Source organism: Camelina sativa, chromosome 17, assembly GCF_000633955.1.
Source record: "Camelina sativa cultivar DH55 chromosome 17, Cs, whole genome shotgun sequence".
In the NCBI taxonomy this organism is placed as follows: Eukaryota; Viridiplantae; Streptophyta; class Magnoliopsida; order Brassicales; family Brassicaceae; genus Camelina; species Camelina sativa.
The window spans coordinates 34,732,772-34,750,397 of record NC_025701.1 but is presented as its reverse complement, the minus strand read 5'-3'; the positions used below and the strand labels follow the sequence as shown (position 1 = coordinate 34,750,397).

Below are 17,626 nucleotides of genomic sequence, written 5' to 3'. Positions count from 1 at the left end.
CTTGAGCTTCATAGAAGCTTCTCCAAGCAATGGAGGGTCTGGAACCTAGAGAAGCATTGAATGGGTCAAATTTTCTTACATACCTGCTTTTGTAGACTTTGGCCATCAAGGAATCTTTCTGAGTGATCATTCGCCATAATTTTTTTCCTAGTAAGGCGATGTTGTAGGCTTCAATGTCTTTGAATCCTATACCATCTTGTGGCTTTTTGGCTTACTTAGCTGATCCCATGCTTTCCAATGCTTGCGCTTAGAGTCTTTGTTATTTCTCCACCAGAAGTCGGCCATGAGTGATGATAGTTTTTAGACATATTGTTTTTGGGAGCTGGAAGCATGCCATTGTTTGAGTGGGAAGAACCATTGCAACCGCTTTGAGTAGTACTTCTTTACCTCTTGGTGAGAGGAAATTATTTTGCCATCCCGAGACCTTTTGGTGGATAACCCATAGACGATACTTTGGATCCTCCAAAAGATTCTGGCAACCCCAAGTAAACTTCATGCCCCCCCCCCTCTCTTGATCTATCCCCAACTTTTGCGTAATTCCCTATCTTCTATCCTTAGGGATGAGTTTGCCAGATGTGATACTAGATTTATGGTAATTAATTCTCTATCCAGACGCTAGGTTGTACTCTTCTATTATTCTGATGATCAGATCAAGTTCCTCACTTTTTTTTATAGTATAACATATTGTCATCATCAAATATCAGGTGGGTAATGGATGGAGCTTTCCTTGCTACCTTTGCCAATAATTTGTTTTGCTTCTGCAATCTGTAACATTTTGATCAATATTTTTGTGCAAATGACAAAAAGGTACGGAGAAAGAGGATTCCCTTTCTTAGCCTTATTGTCGGGGTTATCTCCCTCTATAGAGTTCCATTGATCAGTATTTGATACTTCACTAATCTCACTGGTTATATTTACAAATTTATAATTGTAATTTTGGTAATTGGGTTATATCAAGTCTAAGTATAATCTATATATACATTTTTTGGAAACATTTATAAAATAAATCCTGAAGTTGGCACTTATTTACAGGCATGACATTGACATTAAATAATTAATTTAATAAACAAATTAATTCTACTTATATTTGATTTTTTATAGAAACTAAGTGTTTTAAAATATAACAAACATAATTGTAAATGTATACATAATTTATTTCCTTATTTTATAAGGAGGTGAGTAAGAAGTATTGTTCTTTAAAAATTTGAAAAACTGATTTAATAAAAAGTGATTTTTAGCCTCACATACTATATTTTACTTTCACGGGTTTCGTATGATGAGTTTTTGCGGATTAAAAATCTTTGAACATGTTGCGTGATTCGCCTAGCATAGCGGGTTTGGACTATAGAACCAACACTAAAACTATTAGTTTATTTCATATACTATAGATTTGTAGTCATAGTTTGGAAAATTAACTTATAAATTATTTAGTATATGAACTACAAAATATTACACATACTACAACATATTCTTAATATTCCAAAAAATAAAATAAAATTGTATACACATAAATATATACACTAACATACCATATAAGCATACACCTTTGTTTAATTATAGAAAAAAACTAAGTGTTTTAAAATTTTATATTTTATCTAATAACAAATTTAATGTAATTAGGTTATAAATTATATACAACGTAAGAAGAAAAAAAACATTCTAAACAAAATTATAAATTAATTAGATAAAATTTAATTAATTAGAAATTTAAAAATTAAATAAATTAAAAATTATTATTTAAAATATATTAATTTATAATTTAATCGAGCGGACTACCGCGCGATGAAAACCTATTAATATACAGTATTGGACTATATTTTGGATATATCATGTATCCGTTCTCCATTGGCTATCGTATCGGTCCTTATGTTTAAGATCTATCGGTTATTTCGTTGATTTTGGCTCGGTTTGGTTCCTTTTTCTGGTTAGGGTATATTGCCAAAGACTATCACTTTCCCGGACGACGCAGACACAAAGCCTCCGGTCTCGTCGGAGATTCTAGTGAACCACGATTCACCTTAATCCTCTCTCGTTCTGTGTTTGGTATGGTTTCTTCCTCAATCTTTTCACTGCAAGTTTCAATCTTTTAGTTCTGATTGCATAGAAACCTCAAACTTGTTTTAGATCAGATTGAGAATGTTGTGCAGATTTTAACTTCTTTGTTGTAAATTTTGGATCTTTTGCTAATTAGTTAACACCTCTTTTGAAGCTAGAAACTGGGTTTATCGAAATCGAGGGGTTTTGTTGAAATTATAAAAATTCCGATGGCGGATTCTCAAATGGGACCTGGTGCTCCCATTACTCTACAAGAGTTGTACCCTTCTTCTCCGTTTTACAAGGAAGCTGTTTCACTCAGAGTTACAGGAATGTAAGTTTCTGCTTTCTCTGATTTCCAAAAAAAAGTCATGAACTTGAGAGAGATTGTACCAATGTAATAATGAGAATGATCTTGCAGGTTGAGAGGATACTCAGTTGAAACAGCTATAGGAGTTATTGAAGATGGAGGGAGAAGTCTCAAAATCAATACTCAAAACCTAAGAGATGTTAGTTTCAGGGTTGGTTCAATCTACCAGTTCATTGGAGAGTTACACATTGAACAATCTAATAATGAGGTTAGTTGTTTTAGAGAGTGTTTTCATTAGGAACTTAATGTATTTGCCTGTGTTCTAAAGACAGAACCTGAGTATTAGATTAGTATAAAACGATTCTCTTTTCTTGTTTGTGTCGTGTGTTTGCGGATATGCCAAAAGGTGAACAAAGATAGGTTATGGGACGTCAGTTTTACCAAATGGCAAATCTTTAGTTATCTTCACTCAGAAATGGTTTATGGTAGTAGCCTAGTAGGATGTTAAATTTTCGAATATGAACTAGTATCTAAGCCTTTCGGGTATATCTAACGTACATGGAACATTTGGTTTCCCAAGATTAGACAACTTATGTATACTATGAAAGTTCTGATATTCATGAGCAAGAGGTCTTAACATTGATATTCCTCGTCTCTTCTTTAAAATCAGAAACGTTGTAAATGTTCTATTGAGTTTTAGTTAGCAGTACTGGTACCCATCTCAGGCTGAACTTTGTGTTTCAAACTGATAATATTGTCTTTGAAAGCTAACCAATCTGAAAACTGATTTATATAACATTTCTTTAGGCGATCTTGCAGGCTCGAACAGGAAGAAATGTGGATGGAATCGATATGAACCTCTACCGTAAGACAGTTGAACTCCTAAGACAATTTCTAAAAGAAGAAGGCAACAGCAATATGGTTGAATGAGGCTCTAATGATCAGTTACCATCCAAGTAACATAACCCACCCACGATAACATATCTTCTTATCTTTTTGTTCACTTGTAGATGAATCTTAGAATTGGTGGATTTGTTTTGGTCAGTTGGTTAATATGAGCAATGTTCTCAAAAGAATGTGTTTGAATTTGGTTAACCGGTATGAAATCCGGTTTGGTAAGTTGGTTAGCTCAAGCAATTCCGTTTTGATAAATATGACGTATATTAAATTCTTTATTATATAGCATATATAATTAGTACTAGTGTTATAACAATTGAGACTACCGAAGTAGTATGATTTTCTTGCCACTAGATTCATAACTATTAACTAAATAATAAATCCCCTACTGTCTTAGTTGACCATGAGCTTCGGCGGCTAGAGATGTTGGCAAAGTCATCTAGTGGTATTAAAATTATAGAGTCAATTAGATTGTAAGCAATGTTAACGATTAGAGACTTCAAGTTAATTAATAAACCTTAAACAAAGAAGCATGATCTTTTGGTGTGAAACGGACTCAGTGTTTGGTGTAGAACCTTATCAACTAAATCAACACCCCAAAATTTGACCCTAATTTAGCATTCCAAACTCACTAAACCAACAACCTCTCTTGTCTCGTAGCCACTAGGTTGTTAACTGTATTTGCTGATTAATCCAACTTTTTTATTATTTGGAGGATTGTGATCACGTAGATGGTCTTTATTGGCGGCGACGGAGGGGTTGTTTTGCTCGTTCAAGTTGTGCTTGCTCTTATAGTTGTTGTTTACTTTCCTTACACATTTAGAAAGAAAATCAAATGAAATTGATGCACTCAAGAAGCTTTGAAAGTTGTACTCTTAAAGTTAATATATGTTTTAGTGCGGTGATCTAAACTCTTTTGCGTATACGTATACAGTAAAACCTCTATAAATTAATACTCTATAAATTAATAAACACTATAAATTAATAAATTTTACTAGTCCCAAGTCGGGACAGTGTAAAAATTAACAAAATTCGATAAGATAATAAGATAATATTTTTTTTGAAATCCCCATGTAAAATATAGTCCCAATAATATCATAAATTAATAATCATATAAATATATATATATATATATATGCTGATATAGTAAAGTATGTTTCTCTTAAACCTTATATATATAAAAAAAATTGTTATGTTGTATCTTCAAACTATAATGATATAAAATATTCTATAACATTTCATAAAACAGCTAAAACTTTTTAAAATTTTCAATTTCTAAATATGCATCATTTACATTTTTATAGTTTGATAGACTATTAAAATACGAGAATTGATATTCTTATTCATAAATTTGAATATTTATATCATATGTATAAATGAATTTGTCTATAATATTTGTAATTCATTGTCAGTAATATTTTTTAATTATTTCAAATTCAATTCTAATACCATAAAATTTACAACATCCAAAATTCTAATCTTATTTTGCAAAAATTGTCTCAATTCATAGTTTTTTAAAAAATAAACAATTAAAATTATACCTATAAATTAATAATTATTAATTTACACTATAAAATAATAATTATTAATTTATAGATAAATTAATATCACTATAAATTAATAAAATGTTTTGGTCCCAACATTATTAATTTATAGAGGTTTTACTGTATGTTGATTCTATGAAAAGAAAATTTATAATATGTTGAATAGATTTGGATTCGTTAGAAAGTAGAAACTTACTTGGATTGGTACAAAAACCTAATTACACAAACATACTTGTTCCCACAGCCGTTCCTAAGTTTTTGAGGGCCACTAGCAAATGAAAAAAATTGGTTGCTAGATCCCAAATTCTCCAAGAAAGATTATTACCATGGGACTAAAAGACAACTTTCTATAAAATAGGACCGAAAAAATCTTATAAAATATACGGTCGCAAGCAGCTGATTCATGAGCATAGCCTTTGGACCAGCTCTGCTTGTTGCCCTAACGATTAAGCACATAAACAACACACTTACATCGAAAACAACCAATAAATTCCTCCCAATCCATCCTACACATCCCAATCCCACATTTGTCATCCCAATCCCTAGAAAAGCTCAAAATCACCTAATTAATTCGGATTAATGACGAAATCTGGGCAAAAAGCAACACCACACAACCAACGTACTTCCCTCTCCTCCTACATGCCACTCTTTTCTCTTTCCTTCCAAGAGAGACCAACACAACTCTCTCATCTCCTTCTATAGGAAATGAAACGGTTTGGAAGGGAATCACTAAACCGGAGAGGCGTCATTCTTTTATAGGAAGACTTTAAGATTCCTCCAAAGCCACACTAAACAGGAGAAATAAATTAAATTAAAGTGATCAACCTTAAACGTTGATGTTGTCGATTGACATCTCCTTTATGTCGCTAGACACCAAACACACAACTTGTTTCCGGGTTACGAACGTTACATAATGTCATGTCACAATGTTTCAAAATTGTTTTTGTAGTTTCTTGAAATCTATATTATGTAACATACTAGATTTATAATCTGCGCGTTCCGCAAGACTAGAATTTTTTAATTATTAATATAAACTGTTGAATATAATTATAATTATTCAATATGAAAATATAAATCTAAATAGATGTCAAATTAATTTTATTAAGTGATATATAACTTATCTAATTCTTTTTACATTTTTTACAATTAATTCTTTCTTTATTTTCCCGTATACATGCGTCATCTATTGCATCTACTCTTTTTCACATTCTATTATCTCACTTATAATATATTGATTATGAAGATATATCATAACTATTTTTTATCTTCCAATACTTTTTTTTATCGGTTGAGTGATCATTACTTACTAACGTAGACGTAGAAGATTTTTAAAAATATACCCACTCTTTGTGGCAAAGTTTCTTTAACAGTGTTATATACTATACATCAGTTTTGCAACCTAGTAGTAAAATTCATAATTGAACTCGTTTTTATCCACAAACATCATATTATAACATCAAATATTACATTTTATCTTAACTGTTTGACAAAAAAAAATTATGTTCACATATATAATTTTTTTGCTTTAAAATATGTATAGTCTACTTTGGTCTATATAGTGTTCTTTTGTTTTGATTCTCCTAAATCTACAAACTCATAAGATTACTCTAACTTTTAAATATGTGTATTTATCCAAAACTATAATTGTTTTTAAAATTTAGTTAAAATTCTACAATCTACCACTAATTTTATAATTGTTAATATTACAAATAGTTTTTTTTCAAATTCATTCTTAGTATTTTTCACTATTTTTTTTTGGTGTGTGTGATGTTCAGAATAGAGTTTCTTTAATATGTTTTATTTCAAGTAACCTTCTACATTTCTCTTAAATATATACATTCTTTCAATTTTTGAGCACTTGATTATTATTTTATCTTTTTTATATATCTTTGTTTATGTAATCTCTATTCACATTTTACTTTGATATTTTTTGTATTTTTTTTTTCATTTTGTTTTTGGTTTATATTTTAGTTTAATTATTTAAAATGATTTTTTTAATAATCAGAAAATATTACACAAATAAGTGAATTAATTGATGCATTTGCTTTAGATTTTATGTTCTTTGATGATGTGAATTAATTTATTAAAATTGAAAATAAGAATTGATGAGGTGGAAGGAAGGAGAAGCTAGAAAAACTAACTTTATATCTATAGATAGATTATAGCATAATGATTTTACCTTTAACAAAAAAAAATTAATGATTTTACAGATAATAATATGTAATTTTCAGTTTCTTTTTGGATACGAATTTTGAAATCAGCTAAAATTTCTATCATATATCTAAATATAAACAAAATTGTCTAATATTACAATATTATGAAATATAACTTAAGATATTGATTGATCATAATGATAATATATCCAACAAATTTTCTTTGACCATATATACACTCATAAATGCCAAATTTTAAGTTCTCATTATGATCATTACATGTAAATATTTACATAGTCATAAATGTAAAAGATCTTTTGCCAAAAAAAAAAAATTGACAAGAAACGAAAATTTATTAATGATAATACAAAATATTGAAGACTAAAAGTTATATAAATAGAACCTATCTCTCTTTTTATTTATCACTCAATAGAAGCTATCTCTAAGATCCAAGAAATAAATCATTTGAATTGCTCTATATAGTTTATAGAAGAAATTACTATGTGTAGTACTAAAGCTTTGGTGATTTGTTTCCTTGTAATAATACTTGCAGTTTCGTTGTCTAACAATAACGTTTTGGCTTCAGGTATATTTAAAGTTTGATTTGGTTATTTTGAAAATTAGTAGTGATCATTTCAAAAGATCTCAAGATATATATATATATATATATAATTGGTATTGACAATGCTTTTATTTGATTTATATATATATATATATATTTATATAGACATGCATTAAAAAGTTTCCTTAAAATTATATTATTTGGACATGTTTTATAAAAAGAGTTACACCTGTTTTATATCGATTATGTTCAATATATATGTGGACTTGTATAGATGGACGGATCAAGAATTTTGATGTTGACCATTGCGATACTCGGTGTTACGGAAAGGATGAATGTATGAACTACTGTATTCAAGCTGGATTTAGAAGTGGAGAATGTGGTTCTCTTTGTATTCCATGTCCTATCAAATGTTGTTGCCAAAAGTAGTGAAATTACTTATATATCTTCTCTTTCAAGATTGACGATTCTAGCTTTACATTTATTATTTTTAAGTTATTGGACTTGTATCTTGTTTTACATATAAATGCAATGAAATAAAAAAACAGTTTTTAATAATAAATAATTTCCTCTTGAAATCTGTGTATTAGAGAATGTATCACGGGGTAAATCCTAATTGAAAGGAAAAACTCTTGACAAGCTGCAAAATATAATAACATTAATTAGTTTTATTGGTGGTCAAAAATAAACAAATTTGATAGATGAGGATATAGTTAACTACTAATTGTTTGACATTCATGATTGGTTTTGACTATATATCATTAATTTTCTTATATACTACATCACTATGAAGATGTTGGGAGAGATGGAAAACTCTTTCTCTTTGTAATTATCATCAAAATAAAAAGGAAAACTCAATACAATATGTTAAATGTTAAGGTCATGCACTTAATGTCATCACCGCTGCGTTTTAGTGGCCTTCTTTTTCCTTAGGAAATAACGAAGAAAAGCAATAATAATTTGTCAAATAGGGGGTATGGTAGGGAGGTCCCTCCAATAGGAAATGAATTTCCCAGAAATGCCTTTATAAAAAAATAGAAAATTAACAATTGTATGATAACATATACATCTGTTGATAAATTTTATAAATTATTTAAGTTTACAAAATGTGTGAAAAAATATGATTTTTGGAATGCAATTGTGATATTAGATAATCTATATTTATTCTTAAGACAGTTGAAAGTAGTCCTGGGCAAATAAACCGAACTGAATGGACCGAACCGAAATTTCGGTTTCGGTTCGGGTATGGATAGTGGACAATAACCGATTGGATAGTGTTTTAATTATCCATGGATATCGGTTATTAACCGAACCGAACCGATATCCATTCGGTTATCCGAATTAAATCGAACACGTACTAAAATTATGTTTTAGCCGAGAATCGAACCTGAGACCTCTACAAACTGTAGTGTGCAACATGGTCACTGCGCCACATTGAAGTTTTAGCTTTGTATTACGTGTTAATTTATATAAGGTAATAAAAAGTAAACTAAAAAACCATATATATTTAAACAACAATACCAAAATATTTGAAATAAATCAAATATGAGGAAGTTTTTAGACATATTTGTTAAAATATAATCAAATTTTATTTAAATAATATTTTAAAAATTTATATTACACTATTTTGGATATCCGGAACCGAACCGAAAATAATCGAAACCGAACCGAACCCGAATCGAAATAGTAAATTAACCGAACGGATAATAAACTTCTATATCCAAACTAACCAGAACCGAATTGATATATCCGAAACCGAACCAAATACCCGAACGCCCAAGACTAGTTGAAAGCCTGCAACTGCTACAAGCTATCATGTTCGAAAACTATACCATGTGTTTGTGGAAACGTAATGGTAAATTACACCAAAATAAATATTGGTCCTGTTCAGTATGATGTCGTTGTGACTCTTTCCATCAATCAAAATTAAAATGTGCACGTGACCAAATAAATGGTAGTGAATGACAATACTGTCGTTGTGACTATTTTTATAGAAGTTGCCAGTGTGATCATATATCGCCAGAAAAACGGTGATAGTTAAAACGATCGTTGCAATTCTTTTTTTAATAGAAACGGCAACTTATGTCTGGGATTTAAACTCCAGCTATGTTAATTTTTTAGTTGTGGAAAGTGGTCGCTGCGACCATGTACAAAAAGGCCCTTATCTTCCACATTAATGTATTTTTTCATGTTATTGGTAAAATGAAAAAAAAAATGTTATTGGTAAAATGATTCTTAAAAAATGATTCATTAAGTATATTTATTCTCTTTTATAATCGTTTCTCATGAAAAAATTGATTAATCATTGTTCTCTTCTATATTTCAACCACATTTTTCACATTCCTAATTTATTTTATACATAACTTTTTTTTGGCAATAAATTTTATTTCAGTAAAACAAAATTAGAAAAATGTTAAAATATTCTCCACTTTTAAAACTGGTTTGAAAATCATCCGTTTTTTATGGACTTTTTATTTTAGTTATCAAATTTTGTACACCAAGACATTTTAGTCTTACTGTTAATTGACTTGTTAAAATTTTTTTTGGAATTTTATCATCTACTATAAAAAGTTGTTATAATTTTGAACTGTATTTTTTATAAGAGTTTAAAAAAAAAAAAAATCCATACTTCATCACTGTTTTCAAAACTTACAACGTCAATTCATTCAAGGTATGACGGTAAGTAAGTCTTCACAACTGAATCAGTTGATTTGGCATTTCTCGAAGTCTGGGAAATATTCAGTCAAATCGGGATATAGACTAGCTCGAGAGGTGGTCGAGGAAGTTGAGTTTGGTCCTACATGTACAGCTCTTCGAGCACATGTATGGCAAGTTAAGGTCGTACCAAAGGTTAAAAAATTTCTGTGACAACTCGCGTCCGGTACACTTCATGTAATAGATCGACTTGTCCATCGCGGTATCCAGTGTTATTTACAGTGTAAGAGATGTGATTCTGGGGTTGAGACAGTTAATCATGCTTTATTTGAGTGTCCCGTTCGTGTGAAGTTTGTGAGTTATTTCCAAATTTCGTAGCGCCAGGGGTTTTCCCTTATAAATCGATGTATTCGAATTTGGATTTTATTTTCTGGCGGGCGGCTTCTTTGCTAGGTGATCCGGATCAAGCCCACTGGTTACCTTGGCTTCTATGGTCGATCTGGAAAGCTCGTAACAAAAAAGTTTTCCAAGGCATAATGGTCGATCCAAATGATATTTTTGATCAGGCTTTAACTGATAAAACGACTTGGGAGGAGGCTTCCACCATTGATGGAAATACATCGGACCCGTCCCAATCTTTCGTTGATCGGGATCGCTCGCCTCGCTGTCAGTTTGATGGTTTTTGGAAGGCTTCTGATATTCACTCAGGACTGGAATGGTGGTGCTGCAATGAAGCGGAACAGACCTTAGTTTTAGGTGCAAAGTGTATTCGACAATGCTTATCCCCTCTTCACTCAGAGTTGGATTCTTTTATGTGGGCTATGGAATGTATTCTTTTTGGAGGACTAATTTGTCAGTGCTTCGAGAAAGATAGTGTTGAGCTTCTTGCGATGGTCTATAGCCCTGAAGATTGGCCGGCCTTTTCTAGCCATTTGGAGGATTTCTGTGTGCTCAAGGCGGCGTTCCCACTATTCTCACTCACTCAGATTTTACGGGCGTCAAACATCAAGGCAGATTGTCTAGATCGATCATCGCAATCTCTTCTTTCTGAAACTTCATTTGTAAATTCTTACCGCGGTTTGGGCAACCAACCGTGAGTTTTTTTTAATTTAATTCAATGTATGGTTGAAAAAAAAAATTCATAATGTCAAATATTCTAGAAATGGTAAAGAATACACTAACTAAATAAATGAGAATAATGCTGGATATATATGATTTGTTTATTCTTCAGTTCAATAGATAACGTGCCAAACTTGTAACCTTAATAGAAAGTCCACTAATCATACTATTACCCTTTATAAAAATAAAGGGAAAAAGCCAAAAAAATACCTCATCTATTTTTTATTTAAATGTTTAATACTTGGTCTTTTTTTGTTGGAAGAATAATATCCAGATTAATAAAAACGTGTCATTTAATACCTAAAGAATTAAATGTTGCCATTTGCCTACTTACGATTTCTTAAAAAAAATCCAGTTTTACCCCTATTCATTTCTATTATTTATTAATTTATAAATAACATTAAATTAATTTTTAATTTTTGCATAAAAATGGAATTGTTAATATTTCATTTTACCACTATTTTATTTCTTTTAATTCAAAACAGAGTTCTATTTTATTTCTTTAATTATTTTTAATATTACATTTAATTAAAATAGAAAAACTCAAATAAATTAATCAGAAGAAGAACTATGATTGTTCAAAACCGTTATCGACTTTGTTCTTTTTTTTTCTAATCGTTATTGACTTTGTTTTGTCCTTTTTTCAGCAAAAATGATTTATATTATTGAATGGGAATAATCATTATACAATTGGTTTGAGAGCCAGACAGGATGTGAAAAACACCCTGAATAGAAAATATTCAAATGACAACCAAATGTAGCTAAATAGTGAGCAATATTATTACAATCTCTAGGAGCAAAAACAAATTTAGCCTTTTTGAATTTAGATGACCATGCTTTGATATCTCAAGCGATGTTATACACTGATATATCAACCTGTTTGTCATTGAGTATTGCAGTGAGGGTCTCATTATCTCCTTCAAACATAACATTTGTTTGGCCTCTAATCCAGCTTTGTTGTGCCGCCGCTAATAAGGCCTTTGCTTCAGCTTGTAAAGGTGATGATGCATAACCTAATATCGAAGCCCCCAATCCTTGGGAAACACCATCTTGATCTTTGAGTATCAATCCACATTTAACTTGATTAGTTGTGTAGTCGAAACTGGCATCATATATACATTTAATATATGGCTTTGGAGGTTTTTTTCATGTATGTTTTGTTTGTATCCTGTTCTGAACGCTTCTGTGATGGTTGTTTTTGTGAATCGAGATCCATTCTCGATTGTTTGATTGAGCACGAAGAAGAGTGGTATTCAGGTTATCTTGAATCCCTTCTAAACAAGAGTGTTTCTACTTTTCCAAAGATGCCATAGTAGCCAAAATGGTAACAGTTTCATATTAGGTGTATTTGTGGGAGAATTATGATAATGAGCCAATGCTACAATGAAAGATTCAGCATTTGTATATGAGGTGTATAGTAATGAAGCAGGAACTTTAAATATTTGCCAGACTGATTCAGCATAAGGACACAGGAAAAAGATATGTTCTATTGTTTCGTCGGCTTGAAAACATCTGGGACAGATTGGATCCAAGTCCACGAGTGTTTAGCCGTGTAAGGGTAGGTAAAGATTTAGATAGGATGCGCCAAATAAAATGTTTGAGTTTAAGAATAATATTCAGCTTCCAAATTTTCCTTTTTAGTTCAGGGGATCCATGGGGAACAGGTGGCAGATTATTTGGTTGATTCGGATTATGCATTGATAGCCAGTATCCTGATCGAACTGTGTAATCACCATTTTTGTTGTAATTCCATATTATTTTGTCATGGATAGTGGATTGTGGGAGATATGTATTTGTAAGAAGTTCTTGATCTTCATCGGATATGACTTCCTGAATCTTCTCTGTATTCCAATACTTGTTTTCTCCCTGTGTGACGATAAGATCAGAGACATGAACGAAATCTCACTGTAATTCCCAAGCATTAATCAGCTGCAAGATTCTGAAGTTTTGAAACCCAAATCAGAAATTTTGAACTGAGATATACAAAAAGAAGTAAGTTGTTTTGCGTTCTCTGTCACGTGAGGTGGAAGCTGTAATGCGGCTGTACCGGTGGAAGCTCTATGAATCTTTGAATTGATTTGTGAAGCATCGGTGATGGAGTTAACCCCATCGTCGCCACACTGTTGCTTCGATCAGATTTGGGCGATTTCGGCGATTTCGGCTGGACCGACGGCAAAATCAAAGGCTCGTTGGTCGGATCCAACAAAATAAAAAGATAGATGAGTGAGGGAAGAGACATGTAAGAAAGAGACAGATTGGTCGAGATAAAGGGATTGATAGCCTCTCGTCGTTTTTCTTCTCCCACACAATTTCAGTTTTAGGGTTTATGTGTATTTGGGAATTTGGACATTAATCAGATCGGGATTTGGTTTGGTTTGATAATTATTGGATTTTTTTTTCTTATTCACGAAACATAGAGAAATCTTAAAAATTTTTTTTAAAAATTTTGGAGAAAATAAAATATAAATATTTTTTGAATTAAAAGAAATGAAATAGTGATATAATGAAATATTAATAACAATTATATTTGTTTATTTAAAAACATAAAATTAATTTAGTTTTATTTATAAATTAATAATTAATAGAAATGAGTAGGGTTAAAACTGGAATTTATTTTTTGTTAAGAAATCGTAAGTAGGAAAATAACAACATTTAATTATTGAGGTATTAAATTACATGTTCTTATTAATCTGGGTATTATTCTTCCAACTTTTGACCAGGTATTAAACGTTCAAATAAAAAATAGATAAAGTATTTTTTGGCTTTTTTCCCTAAAAATAAAAAGGAAAAACACAACATACAAATATTAAATATCCAAATAAAAAATAGATGAGGTATTTTTTGGCTTTTCCTTAAAAAAAAAAAAGAAAAACACGACATAACGACATGTTTTGCTTTTTCTTTTCACCTTTTTTTTTTTTTTTTTTTTTTTGAAAAAGGGCTTAAAGAGGGAAAACTTCATTTGTAAAAAAGGCTTTTTTTCACCTTTCTTTTATTGTCATCTTTCATAATTGTAATAACTATTAGATACGTCCGAAGAGTTTCTAAAATTCGAATTTCCAAAATTAATTATCTGATATCCCACCTCTAAAACAAGGTTTAGTCAAAATTAGAATTTTTTTTGTTTTCACATCAACTATTATTAAAGATATTTATTTCAAATACCAAGACAAATAGCAAGTTAAAATCTATTCAATTTCAAATATTTATTACTGCCCATGCAGCACTCAACATTTTCAAATCCTTAAAATTAAAGTATTATATATATATAATACAATATTATATATATATATATAATACAATATTATATATATAATACAATATTATAAATTTGGGTACCTTAAATCTTAATTAAGATTTAAACAAGGACTATAGGACTTGTCAAAGATCAACTATTCAGATAAATCAGGTCTATTTTTAAGTTTAGTACTACTGAAAATGAATGAGAGTTTTAAGACTTAAGTTTGTTAGGAAAAAAACTAAACTTGTAAAATATGATATTTTAAAAAATGTTCCTAGTGGACGAGAGAATCGAAAAGTATGTCTCAAACAAGTCATATAGTCCTTGAAAAGTAGTCGTATGTCTCTTCCGCGTTAGCTTTTCTCTTTTGGTCCAACAACCAAAGGCTTTTTTTTACTTTCTAAGTTTTTAAGCTTCCAAATGAATAAAATAATATTGACCAACGGTCCAAAATAGTCAGCAGAAATATGCTCATCATCACTATATATACTCACCATCTCTATCTCCAACTCCAAGCAAAACTCATCTCCACACTTACAAAAAAAATTAGAGCAAATCACAAAACGAAACTCTTGCCTTCTTATTAACTTCTTACTAAAAAAAAAACAGAAGAAGATGTTGTTACCAGAAGCATGCGTAGCCAATATTCTTGCCTTCACATCTCCGGCGGATACATTCTCATCGTCAGAAGTCTCTTCAGTTTTCCGGTTAGCCGGAGACTCCGACTTCGTATGGGAAAGATTTCTTCCTTCCGGTTACAAAAGCCTACTCTCTCAATCTACTGACCATCATCAAAGTTTCTTGTCTAAAAAGGAGATTTATCGATGTTTCTGCGATTCCATTCTCATCGACAATGCTCGAAAGGTTCGTTTTATATGAGTTAAAACTTTGAACTTAAAAATTTTGAATTCTTATTAATTTACTGGAACTAATAATATCTTCTTTTACGATACAATTTCAGCTGTTCAAGATCAATAAGATTACCGGGAAGATTTCATACATTTTATCAGCACGAGATATTTCCATAACTCATAGTGACCATTCATCTTACTGGTCTTGGAGCCATGTCTCAGNTTTTTTTTTTTTTTTTTTTTTTTTTTTTTTTTTTTTTTTTTTTTTTTTTTCTGAACATAACTATTTTTTGCTTTGTTAACATGTCTCGAAAATGTTTTATTTTTAATTAATTTCTATTAACAATATTTGTTTTAAACAATTTCAGATTTTCGGAGTCAGCTGAACTTATAACAACCGATCGATTAGAAGTCAAGGGTAAAATCCAAACCGGATTTTTATCACCAAACACAAAATACGGAGCATATGTCATAATGAAAGTAACTAAAGGCGCTTACGGACTAGACCTAGTTCCGGCGGAGACTTCGGTTAATTCCAAGAATGGTCAAATTAGTAAGAGTGCAACTTATCTAAGTTGCTTGGATGAGAAGAAACAACAAATGAAGCGACTGTTTTACGGAAACCGAGAAGAGCGAATCGCCATGAACGTGGAGGCGGTGGGTGGGGACGGGAAAAGGAGAGAGCCAAAAGGTAGAGACGACGTTTGGATGGAGATTGAGTTAGGAGAGTTTGAGACACGAGAAGGAGAAAATGATGAGGTCATTATGAGTCTCACGGAGGTGAAAGGATATCAACTCAAAGGTGGCATTGTGATAGATGGTATTGAAGTGAGGCCTAAATCACTGGATTAGGATCAAGATTATTATGGAGCCCGGGTCTAATTCTTTAATTGTAAAGATGAAAGTAACTACGGGGTTTGTGTCTTAGTAAACTGAATTTATTTATTTATTTTTGGCTGCGACCACTATTCTTTATTTATTCACTGTTATTGTGCACGTTCAAAGAGTAGAAATTTCAAGTTTTTAATTATTTGGCTCGTTGAAGATTAGTGTACAAGCTTGAGTGGGACATTCCCTCTGAGACTTGAGATCTGACATGTCAAGAATATGATAAGATCAAGTTAACTATAATAATACGAATTGGAGGCTACGTACATTTAGGTATATATAGAATTAGGTAGTTAGATATAAGATGGTCATGCCGTTTGTCATTATTAGGCCGTTAGAGAAAATTCGGCAGAGAAAAAAAGTGTGTTCATAATGTTAGTGGTGCGATGTTATCATCAGATTGTGAAAGCCTCATGACATGGATACTCTCGCATCAATATCCATATCCTTGTAGTATTCTTATTTCTTTTTTTTAAGTATATATATGTCAATGTTTATATATGAAGGACATGAATCACGCGCGTATGCATGCATAGATTTTGATGATAACTACCGGCCAAGAAAATTTCACATTTGTAAGAGTGCGTTATGACATGGTTTTTATCTCACGACACGTTTAGGTTGTCGATGGAGTCTTTCATGTTACTCTCAAACTTTCTCTCGAGCTCAATAGAATGTGGTACTCAACTTCAGCATAGGAACAGCAACTTAGATACGACAAGACCAGCAACATTTCGCTTATGTTGATCTCTTCCATGAATGGAGAATTTTTGTCATAACCTTTTTGGTGCATTTCTCATTGGTGTTGAGACATGCATGAGGATGTGCTTCGTGGTTGTCAAGATTATATCATTTGAGATCTGTGTGAAATTGTATTCGTTACTATATATACATATATATATATATATATAATAGCCGTAGGGCCTAGATGACGAAAAAAATACTATACTATTAAATATATATATATATATATATAATGTCACATGTATGGGTTCATGAGAAAGTGACCCGACACACCGTTTTATAGATAAAATACAAGGTACAAAAGTTATGTTCGCTTCAAGGAGTCAACCTTCCAAAAGGAGGGGCTAAAGTAACCCGACCCACCGTGTTATATATGGTCAAACGCAATGGCGCATGATTTGTCAACAGTCAAACACTAGTTGAATTCACTGTAACGACTACTATAATGTCATTCTTTTCCGGAAATAACCAAGAAAAAATATACTAGTAATTTGTCAAATTGGGTAATGATGACTTTAAGGCAATCGCCAATGTATTTGGGGTTCCGGCCAACAGCAAAAACAATATCTTAAACATGTTAACTTAGATGATACTAAAAGATTTGTCCAAAAAAAAAAAAAAAAAAAAA

General features: G+C 31.1%; 3 protein-coding genes across 5 annotated transcripts; all 3 read left to right on the top strand.

The window, feature by feature from the left end:
• Positions 1,844–3,487, top strand: LOC104758953 (CST complex subunit TEN1-like). Of its 3 annotated transcripts, none has more exons than XM_010481925.2 (4): positions 1,844–2,043; positions 2,214–2,368; positions 2,456–2,612; positions 3,164–3,487. In XM_010481925.2, the coding sequence occupies exons 2-4, from the start codon at positions 2,265–2,267 to the stop codon at positions 3,272–3,274; spliced, it is 372 nt and encodes a 123-aa protein (XP_010480227.1). In that variant the 5' UTR covers positions 1,844–2,043; positions 2,214–2,264; the 3' UTR covers positions 3,275–3,487. The 3 variants fall into 3 exon arrangements, with proteins under 3 accessions (XP_010480227.1, XP_010480224.1, XP_010480226.1); XM_010481922.2 differs by having other exon boundaries at positions 1,846–2,043; positions 3,152–3,487; XM_010481924.2 differs by having other exon boundaries at positions 1,846–2,043; positions 2,210–2,368; positions 3,152–3,487.
• LOC104758952 (defensin-like protein 46) lies at positions 7,387–8,039 on the top strand. Its single transcript, XM_010481921.2, has 2 exons — positions 7,387–7,524; positions 7,775–8,039. The coding sequence occupies exons 1-2, from the start codon at positions 7,440–7,442 to the stop codon at positions 7,927–7,929; spliced, it is 240 nt and encodes a 79-aa protein (XP_010480223.1). The 5' UTR covers positions 7,387–7,439; the 3' UTR covers positions 7,930–8,039.
• Positions 15,035–16,396, top strand: LOC104758951 (F-box protein VBF-like). The gene is made up of 3 exons (XM_010481920.1): positions 15,035–15,379; positions 15,477–15,588; positions 15,728–16,396. Exons 1-3 carry the CDS (start codon positions 15,131–15,133, stop codon positions 16,216–16,218), a joined length of 852 nt encoding a protein of 283 aa, XP_010480222.1. The 5' UTR covers positions 15,035–15,130; the 3' UTR covers positions 16,219–16,396.

Excerpts from the sequence above, each read along its gene's own strand:
- LOC104758951 (XM_010481920.1), top strand. The coding sequence starts at position 15,131 with ATGTTGTTACCAGAAGCATGCGTAGCCAATATTCTTGCCTTCACATCT. Across the intron at positions 15,380-15,476 it reads TCATCGACAATGCTCGAAAG|CTGTTCAAGATCAATAAGAT; the intron begins GTTCGTTTTATA and ends ATACAATTTCAG.
- LOC104758952 (XM_010481921.2), top strand. The coding sequence starts at position 7,440 with ATGTGTAGTACTAAAGCTTTGGTGATTTGTTTCCTTGTAATAATACTT. Across the intron at positions 7,525-7,774 it reads CAATAACGTTTTGGCTTCAG|ATGGACGGATCAAGAATTTT; the intron begins GTATATTTAAAG and ends GGACTTGTATAG.
- LOC104758953 (XM_010481922.2), top strand. The coding sequence starts at position 2,265 with ATGGCGGATTCTCAAATGGGACCTGGTGCTCCCATTACTCTACAAGAG. Across the intron at positions 2,369-2,455 it reads TCACTCAGAGTTACAGGAAT|GTTGAGAGGATACTCAGTTG; the intron begins GTAAGTTTCTGC and ends ATGATCTTGCAG. Across the intron at positions 2,613-3,151 it reads TTGAACAATCTAATAATGAG|GCGATCTTGCAGGCTCGAAC; the intron begins GTTAGTTGTTTT and ends ACATTTCTTTAG.